The sequence below is a fragment of the Hetaerina americana genome, unplaced genomic scaffold (genome assembly GCF_022747635.1).
Source record: "Hetaerina americana unplaced genomic scaffold, ioHetAmer1.1.p SCAF_971, whole genome shotgun sequence".
NCBI classification, from domain to species: Eukaryota; Metazoa; Arthropoda; class Insecta; order Odonata; family Calopterygidae; genus Hetaerina; species Hetaerina americana.
In genome coordinates this window covers 1,605-12,500 of record NW_027287618.1, presented here as the reverse complement: position 1 = coordinate 12,500, position 10,896 = coordinate 1,605, and the positions used below count along the sequence as shown (strand labels likewise).

At 35.2% G+C, this 10,896-nt stretch overlaps 1 protein-coding gene across 1 annotated transcript in view; it reads right to left on the bottom strand.

The window, feature by feature from the left end:
- Positions 1-9,990, bottom strand: part of LOC139699887 (uncharacterized) — a 36,832-nt gene extending 26,842 nt beyond the window's left edge. The window contains exons 1-4 of the mRNA XM_071598312.1: positions 9,881-9,990; positions 6,253-6,814; positions 5,565-5,680; positions 2,900-3,133 (exon numbers count right to left, since the gene is read on the bottom strand). Coding sequence (XP_071454413.1) covers positions 2,900-3,133; positions 5,565-5,680; positions 6,253-6,805 — 903 coding nt within the window. The 5' untranslated portion in view covers positions 6,806-6,814; positions 9,881-9,990. The remainder of the gene's footprint in view (positions 1-2,899; positions 3,134-5,564; positions 5,681-6,252; positions 6,815-9,880) is intronic.
- Positions 9,991-10,896: the final 906 nt, after the last annotated feature.

Below are 10,896 nucleotides of genomic sequence, written 5' to 3'. Positions count from 1 at the left end.
AGACATCTCACTTCAAAACAACAAATTCACTACTTCAGTACACATCAAAGCCACTAACCATCAGCAATACCTACACCACACAAGCTGTCACCCTCAACACACGAAACGCTCGATTCCTAACTCTCTCTCTATCCGCGGACACCGAATTTGCAACACCACAGCCACTCTCAACAAATACCTTGCCAATCTACACCTTGCACTCCTCAAACGCGGTTACCCAGAAAAGTTACTACGAAATAAAATCCACCGTTCCACCCAACCAAACACACCACACAATAACAAGCCCACATCTGACGCAGGACTCAACCTTTGCACCACCTATTACCCCGGATCACACAGACTGAAAACCCTCCTTAAAGAACTGTTTCCAATTTTACATGACAATGACGCGACCTCATCCTTACTACCCCAATGCCCATCTATCGCATACAGACGACCCGCCAATCTCAAAAACCTTCTGAGATCCACCAACCCTTTGGCGCCCCCCCGTGACAAATTTCCCAATATTTCCCCAACTTGCAACCGCCCCCGATGTAAAACCTGTCCTCTTATTATGCCTACTCCCCTCTCCCTACATCCCCTCATAGCTCCCTCACCTCGTTCCCACGCTAATTGCCTCTCAAAAAATATTATTTATCTTTTATCATGCAAGCATTGCACTTCCTTTTACATAGGTGAATGCATTACCCCCTTATCCATCCGAATGAATAATCACCGGTACTCCTGCAATTCTGCCTCACTCTCTTCTCTTCCTATCCCTTCACACGCCAATTCCCACAACCTTTCATTCGACCAGTGTTTTGCTCTAAGCATCCTAGAATCCCTACCTGATTCAGCCACCAACATAGAGGTGAGAACTCGTGAATCCGCCTACATACTATCCTTCCGTTCCTTTAAAATTCCCACCCTAAACCGCCATATTTAATTTCCCTCCCAGCATTCCCACCACACCTCCCCTCCACGCCCATAGCTCTTTCCCCTCTCCTCTGCAATAGCATATTTTCAGTCTCTCTTGAAGAAGGCCTCTGAGAGGGCCGAAAGCTCGAACAATTTACTGTGTGAGTGTTCTTTTAAATGTGTCTATTCTTTTCTATTTGTGTTATATTGTGTCAGCCCATTATTGTGCCGCTCGTGTGAGTTTTTCCGTACAATCGTAATATATATATACATATATATAACACAAATATATGTGTGTGTGAGTATATTATACATATATATATATGTATATTATATAAATATATATATATATATATATATATATACATATATATATATATATATATATAATATATACACACACACACACAAACACATTTTATATATACATACATATATGTATTTATTTATTCATATTTATATATTCATGAGCAGAAAATAAATTAATAAAAGCAGTATTTAAAATTTTATGACTTACATTAAACCCCATTATGGCACAGTGCTTGCTTGGAGTTTCAGAGATCTGTATTGCATTTTTTTTACCATTTTAAGCATCTAGATGAAAATTACCAGTGCCATGACATCTTTTTGCACTTTTATTACTAGCACTCAAAAAATACAAATGTGTGAACAATTATCACTGCAAGCTCATTCTGGCTTTGAGTAGGATGTCACATATTCCTTGAGGTTTAACAAATGAACAGAAAAATAATACCTTTTATTCCTCTAGAAATATTCTATTCCTCCTTGATAATTCAGGAAAATATCAGCAGGTTCTTACACGTTCAGGAAAAAACCATCCCTTTTATGGCATAGTTGTCTACCAAATTGTTTTCACTCAAAAAGGTGCCCAATAATTACTACTTATAATACAGCGGTAGGTAGGCAGTTTTTTCATAGCACAACATTCAGCCTGATTAACAACAGGAATTCACATTTTAAGTATTCATAAGTAATGCACAATTTTTTACTTTCGTGCAGGATATTCAACACACTGGAGAGTCTCTAGTTAAAAAAATAATTAATGGATTAATTTATTATAAATTCAAATGAAGAAAATACAAAAGTTATTTTCCCTTATATTATACACTACCTATTTTCCAGTACAATAATAACAATTCTTCAGCATGCCAAATTTTACTGCTCAATTCTAAAAGTTTTTCCAAATTATGAAACACGAATTTGTGTAACACCCATTCATTACCCTAGGTGTTATTACTGTTCCTTACAATGGACACTCGGTGCGAGTGACAATTAATTATGACAAATTTTAATCTTTAGTTTCATGGCCTCAATAAGTGTGACAAGACAAAATGCACACAACATCTAAGTCATGTGAAAGTGGTTGGTTCGAGCAAACCAAAAGTTACGAGTTCCTCTTGATCTTGAATGGAGGTCTCAAATTGGATACATGTAAAAAATTCTTTTATAATAAAATTATTATCATGAAATACACTTCAATTCAACTAATCTCTGGCCTACAATGAGAAAATCCACATGTATTGGGAGCAATACCAGAAAGTTACAAAATAATTTTCATACACGAGATATTTTTTCATTACTTCAAACATGTGTAATTATTATCACAAGACTGCCAGGCTACAGATATATCTTTGGATTATGGGTGCTCAGCAATACTGAATGGGTAGAGCTGAACTCTTTGCTCAAGATCCATGAAAAAATGAAATGACAAGAGCATTGCCAGCATCCTAACTACAGCGGCCTGACATAGTAAAAGAATTCATGTAGCACTTTAGAATGTATGTGCCACAAGCGCTTGCATTACAAAGCAGGATCTACAAGTGTATGATTTTATGTAAAAAATGACGAAGTTGTAACTCTCCATATTTTCTATCTAGTCAAGAAAAGCATCATACTCAAACTTGAAAACTGTATTGAAGAATTGCAGCATTGTACATATCCACGTCTTATAAAATTTCACCTGTACAAATGAATTTCCTACCTTGATTTTTAGCCACATGCATAGGAAAATGGCAGCTGCATTCAAAAGAAGCCACAGTATTCCCAGACCAAATAACGTGAGCCCAGTGATTCCAGAGAAAAGCAATGCTAACAGAACAGCAAATGCAAAGCAAATCCATGCAACAAGCACACGCTTGTAGCAAGCATTGTATGCATGGAAACGCACATCATTTGTTAAAGTCTCCATGGCACCCACATAGTCCTCAACAGTGAGCTGTAAAAACAAAAAAATAAATCATTAATACTACAGTATATGCAGATTTTTGGAAACTAGGTGACATGAAACTGATATAGAAGCACTTAAGAGAAAAAGAAATTTGCACTTTCCCACAGGTTTATCGGTAACATACAATGCATTTTAGTTCTCATTTGTTTTTCTCGGTATGACGAACCTCCACTACATCTCGTCTGAATCTGTTGAATGTATTAGAAGTATTTAAGTCATGATTTAATAGAATTGAGATAGAGTGAGAATAAAAGTGAGGTAATTTCAGGGATTTCAATAGTGGAAATAAACCACATATCCATATGTATGAATAAATTAAGGGCCACGTGGTAGTTCAGGGTTAGAGCATTGGACTAATGACCAGAAGGCCCAGGTTCAATTCCCAGGCAAAGCCTCTGAGCACACTCAGCTCCACCCAAGCTATGTGAGTTTTAAGGTACCAAATCTTCCTGAGAAACCATAAACGGCACAGGGAAAGGAACTGGCCCCCCTGGCCTGATATGTGAATTTCACATGCCATCAGGCTTAGTACTGAGTGAAGTCTACCATCACCTACCAAACTGACAACATTTTTCAACCATGTAATTACCAGGAGATATGCAACCCACAATATTAAAAATGACACCAAAAAAAACACAACATAATTAAAATTTATTTAATTATATACAAAAATTAAAGAAATACCTAGACTTTGAAACTATGTTCTCTTTAACTTTGCAAAGACATTTAAAAATATGTTCAATATTTTTTGGTGCATTTGTAATGGTATATTCAGCATAAAATCGCCTACAATCTACACATTTGCCAATGTAACAATAATAAATTATTTATTGAAATCTTTTACTAATATATAAGATAATTTTAGACCTTATGAACTCATGCAAGCAACTTAGATAATTAAACATTTCAGCTTCTTATATTCGATCCAAAGCTTGACTGTTTCATCAATGTTACCATCTGATGCCAAAATCAAAGATTTTCTTGAATTCGTATCTTTTGATCATTTTCAATGACTAATGATTATAAACATGAACAACAAATTCAATCGTTACTTCATGCAGATACGTGGTTGACAGACTATTTTCTTGTGTCACAATAACCTCCGATGTCCATCACCTTCTGGTAGTACATCATCCAGTACACAATTTGCAGGTGAAGAGGTTGTAGAACAGACCTGTTCATTGCCTTTATATAAACAACAAGTTCTTGAAATATCCCCTTCAGATAGGAATACAGGAATTGGCAGTCTATCCATGTAAACATTTCCTCTGATAGAAGATATTGAAGATATTTAAAAAAATTTCTTTTCTAAATAGAACAACTGTTGATTTGAACACCTTAACTGCAAAAATATTCGAGCCTTTTCCTAACAGAGTGTATACTTTTAAGAATAGATGTAAGGTATATATGTAATAATTTGATTGATGTGTGGTGTATTGTATTATATGTAATAGCTTAATTTTTTTTAATTTATCTTTTTTTCTTGCTGATTAATGGTTGTAAATGGGATGGGGATTCGCTTGTTTCGTTAAAGAGATTTGTGTTTTGAAGTCTGATTTTATGTATTATCTTTTGCGATTATTTGGGACATGTGTGCCACCTGACACTGTCTATCAGCACATGTGTATTTTTAATAACAATAATTAATAATATCAAATCATTTCTCAACTTTAGTGATGACAAAAAGATGACAGAGGAATTATCACTTCTGATCTCGATAATGAATTTAAGACTACATATTTTCCTGATGGGAATATCTCCATTGAGGAGTCCCTTACACTATAAGGTCACTTAAGCATTCAAAAGTAAATTCTTCTAATGGTACCTGGATTCAAAATCCAAACATGAACTTTTTAGATTCATCCCCTGGTTTATCATCATTCAATTTTACACTGATAAACATACTGTTTTAGATTCACCTTTAATTGCTGAAAATATCAACAAGATGATGGTCATTGTTTTAAAATTGATAGAGCACCCCTAAATAAGGGATGAAGGTTGGATAGACAACTTTAACTGATCACCAGAATTAACAAGGTGCTTGAAAAAGAAATATGATACATTCTGTGAAGGAACACTAAAATTGAATCAAAGAATTATGCTGAAGTAGACAAAATAAACTAGGAAAAGGAGAAATAGTTGGGCATTATAGTTGCAGAGAATCAGTTATTAGCACAACAGAAAATAATGTTAGTATTTCACAATGAAGACAGCATAGTAGTGAGAAATAGGGGAAAAGGAAAATTTGTACCAGTTTGTATAGTAGATTAAAACTACACCATGAGGAGACTTAAGTTATAGGATTTGTTAGTCCTAATTTCAATAGCATATCACAGAAATACAGGGGATAAATCTAATTAATAACAATGAAAGTTAACAAAATATTACTCCGAGAGAGAGTAGTCTCTAACACACGCACCGTTAATCCCTGGGCCATCAATTCTTCAGGGACCAATTCTGGGCGGAACTGTGCTGGGGTAATCCAAGGCCACTTGGTGTTAATGGGCAACAGTGTCACAATTATATCTCCATTAACTGAAAACAAATTATGCAGTATATTTAAAAATGACATCTTTCATTTATTTCTGAGAAGCAGAAACAATTTTTTGCAGTAGAAAGGCACCCCAATTAGAAAAAATAATAGCCAACACTGAAGTACATGAGTTCATTTTGTCTTTTGAGATGATGTTAAGAACACTGCCAACAATTAAAGTGTCTAGCTTCAACCAAAATCTCATCCCTGGAAATTTATTTCATGTATGACCACAAAAGATAATAACCATTAGTATGTTTTCCAAAAATCTCACCGTGGGCATTGAATTGTGAATAAGGGTAGACAGACCAAACTACTTTAGACTACTAGAGTAGTCTAAAGAGGACCAATACCACTACCTATTAAATTTTTGAAATCACAGATGAAAAAGTCTTAATTAAAAGCTCTTTTTTTCTGAATGAATAAGAGTGACAATACAGAATCAGAAATAACATTTACTAACTGATATGTCTATCTTTTATACTGGCATATTAGAAAGTTTAAACCCCAAATGGTACAGGCAAAGCATTATTTATTCACTACATTAAGTGCAAATAAAATAAAAATATCTAACCAAAGCCTTCACGGATAGAAGATCCAGTCATTCCCAAGGATGTAACTGCAGACCCAGGTACAGAAGATCCTGAAACAGATACTTCCCGGCCCGAGGCACCATTACTTGAGGCTAGGTCTACTGTACTCAATGTCTGCATATGTGGTATTCTACTCGGAGTGACATTTGCACCTGAACGTTCTGCGCTTGCTGCAAGACGATTAAGGCTCCTATCTAAGTTTACATGGACTGTCTCTGCAGAAATGACAGCAGGTTCTCCAGCATCAGCAGTTGGCGATTTATCCTTTTTAACATCATAATTCTCAGCCTTCTTACTTCTTCTCGGTGGAATTTGAGAATTTTCGACATCGCTTCTCTTTTCTTGCAAAGAATCATCTTTCAGTTTTGGTGTGTCCTGCTGTCCTTCTTGCTCAGTAACTACACTTGGTCCCTCCTCTTTCACTTTGGCACTGAGGTCCTCATCATCAAAACTAACCCACTCACCGCCAGATTTTTTAGAAGCAGCTACAGAGCCACCAGAATTACTACCATCAATATCAGATGAAGGATTCATTTTGTGCCACTGAAAAAATGAGAAAACAATGGATAAAACAAAAATGTGTAATTAAAACATATAGTATGCATGACTGTCTAACAAAGCACCATGCACAAAGCATACCTGCAGTTTAAATTCAAACAAAATTTTCACATGTAAGATACATACTAAGGCAGCTTAAGCACACTTATGTAGATGATAAAAAGCACTGCAGAAAGCCAACATACTTATTTTTCCACCTAAACTGAAGTAGGTACTAATCTAATTCACTATGTACTATTCAGTATTCCACATATTCTAACAAAGGCAAGACAAATTTTCAATTTGACTGGTCCCTTCACCTTACTGTCTTTTGATCACACACTTCATAAAACATTGCAAATATGCCTCAAGAAATCTGCTTAGCCCATACTAACCAGTATGGCATTTGAAATTAACACAATTTGTACTTTTCCAATTGGTTAATTCACCTGCGTACCTTCATCTACTTCCCTCTTATGTTTTCCATTCATTCCCACCATCAACTTTAAATGGCTTACAAGGCTTTCCTTTGAACTTGGATTCATTCAAAAAATAAATCTTAATTTTCTAGGTTTTAAGTGCTATATTTAAAACGAGGGATAACTAAATAAACCTTTCCTTAATTTCAAATTCCAATTTCTCTCACTTCTCATTTGATTAAGTCAGGTCTCTTTAGTGTCACATCACAAATACGCATTATTCACATTTTTCCAGTAACAGTGAGATGAAAGTGGCAAGTGTATCTCACTTATTCCCAATACATCCTTCCGAGACAGTAGGCATTTAAGTTGCATGATTCCCTTAGCCAGGAGCACATTAGTGTGAATCTATTTCAAATTAAGTCGTAGTCCTCACTCATGAAAAAAGCCATTGACGATGTTGAGATCACTTGAAAGAGCCACAGGGTCTGTTTTATTAAATATGTGACAGAATTATTAGTGACAAACTTAATATTTCTGATTATTACAGAATTAACTACTTGATGTAAAAGGAAAAGTAGCGATAGGAATGCTTTGTTCCCGCTTCACTTTATGTACCAGGGCGATTCGAAAAGTAAAGTCTCCTATTTACTTGTCAAGAAAAATCAAATTTATTCTCAACTTTGTCTAAATAATAGGAAAGGCTGAGCATTTAGCCATTTTTCTACATAGTCGCCTTGATGATCAATCATTATTTGCATCCTTGTAACCAGCTTTTTAAAACCGGCGTTGTACCTTTCTCCCGCCATGTCACGTCTCGTATAACTTAACAAAATAATGTAACTTCACTAAATTTTTCCACATTCGTATTGTCTTGGTCAATAATTCCCACCACCTGAAACCAATCCCTTAAGACCAAGGGTGGGGTTAATGGGTTTAGTGACATTGGCTACACTGAGATAGATGCAACTGCATGTCTGCCCGTTTGGCATCCTATCCTTAATATCCAATTTAAGAAACAATAGTAAAGATATCATCCTGTACAGTCAAGAATCACATCACTTAACCCTCATGTTAGTTTAAGCAAAGAATACTCCTCAGTTGGATAATTTGTGAACTGTGGGAAACATAATATGACTCTCCGAGTAACTGGGAATGCGCTCACATATTGGAAATGATATTAGTATTTTATACTCTTGCTGTTGACTTTACTCAGTATGTTTAGGAATAGCTCATGGAATACTTACCTTGAAAATAATGTTTACATTTGCATTAACATGTGGACAATTACTGTGCTCCATTACATGATCTATCTCACTGAAATAAATTGACCAACCTAATAGTACTGATATTCAAAAACTAAGGAAGAATTTATTAAGAATTTTTGAGAATAAAACACTGAAATTGAATAGCGTACAACATACATGTTCATGTATACACAATAATGGTGGTGATCGAAAAACATTGAAGTTTAGTTATATGAAAATTACAATTATGTCCCTAGACTGCCAAGAGTATTGAAATTTCTCGCCTTCTCGAGGCATAGTTTGGACGAGTTGATCAAGACCTGAAAATGGGCCGTTCCAATTTTAATATGCACCATATTTCTTGGCTTAATGGTTTCAAAAAATTAGAAGTCAATTTTTTGGTGGATTTCTACCTGCCATATCTGAATAATATATTTTTATCAGTGAATGGCCTCATATTTTTTATGGTTGTATCATTTTTACATCGAAGTTACCAATTTCTTAATTTTCAAATGGTATTCAATTTAATTGGAATTTCTGGAAGTGCACTACTCACATGAATATTTAAAGTAATTAGGATATCTACATCTACATAATACCCCGCAAGCCGCCGCAAGGGCGTGTGGCGGGGGGTGTTAGGTCACCAACCGTAAAAAGGAAATATACCACAAAACTAAACAGCCAGCTGCCCCACATCCCACTTTTCAGTGAACGACCAATGAATCATATGCACATTCTCTGAACCTGTAACTCAAACTGGCTGTCCATTTGGTCAAGTCTAGATGACCATTATACAAAATATAATGAATTTTCAGACATTACGAGCACATTCTTTAACAACAAATCCTGTTCCACTTACGAGCTCTATCCTTTGAAACATATGCTTAAAGGACAAAAGCTTAATATTCCTAAATATATGAATTTAAACCAGAAGTGAAGGCCACATCACATTCAAAATCCAGCGTATATAGATTGATAATTCCCTTCATAAGCGGAAAACATACTTAAAAATTGCAAAGGCTAACTTATCTTGACAACTCACTGACATCTACCTTTTATTACCGAAATTATGCCCAGTGGGGATGTTAAGAAGGAACCTGATTATTATTTCCATGCCAAATAAAAATGTACGCTATAATTTAAAAGATACATAAGCGTTAAAACGTAAGCAGGCAGCATTAACTTGAAACTATTGTAACACTCCCTTACTATTGCTATTAGTTAAACACCTCAGCGCACAAATGGTATCGTACATTTAAGGGTAAAACAATAACTTTCAAGTGTTAAGTGTTTCGGTGAATTTCTTAGCGATTCCCCCAAAACAACATAAAACGAACCATAATGGATACAATATTAATCACACTACATAACATATGGTGCAAATTCTTTGATTTCCGATTTCTCACCTCTTCACTGACGACGTAGCACTTGCGTGAATTAAATACACTTTCCTGAAAGTAGTTTACAGACTGCTTAACATTATCTCGTCTGACAAATACCACATTACGGCAGATTACGCCCAAATCTCCTAAATTGAGTACATTAGTTTCTTTGAATCCCTTAGAGATGGCGTTCTAGTATGAAAGCTACGCAACAGGTTTGTGGAGTGGACATCATTGGTGGGATATTTGAATAAGAAAAAGCTATAATATGTTCATATCCATGAACTTTCTGTGTTAGTATTATGTTTAAATGTATTTCAATAGCTTATTGCTAAAACAAATTTCAGAAAATTAAATCCGTATCGAGCTCTTTCTAGCATTAAAGCAACAAAGTACAGGATGTGGCAACGATTTATTTAATCAATTCCGGTAAATTTTCCATTTCGTTTTGCGCTAGTCTTTCACTCTCACTATATTTCGTTCAAATATTCATATTTTTACTCTAGTAGCTCTTTCCCTTATAATGCAGATAGCAGTAATGCGAGACAGATGTAGAAACATATTATCAAACCAATAATGCTACGGCTAAACATATTTAGAAGTAAATTATGATGATATATCCACGTGTTTATATATACAACACATGCACAATAAAGGACGCCACTACTTTATGTCAAAATGCTATTTCCGGTAAAATTACCATGTATAATTCGTTAATTAATTTCATTGTTAGTGCAAGGTATTTTAGGAAGATACATAGACATAATAGCAACGGCTACATTTTTACCCATCAGCCCCATTATTTGTGACAAACAAAGAAACAATGCCAATACGCAATTAGCGCGCCATAGGGTTATCGGTTCATCAAAAATTAGGCTCCAACTAAATTTAAAGGAAGCCCATCGGAGTTAATTTGATTGGCTTCACAGAAATCATGGAGGACTATGATGAGAATTCTTTGGTTGCCGACCTCTGTAAAACCAGGATTCACATTAATGAAACTTTGAAGGTATATTCTGCCAAAAATGTAGTGATTCTTT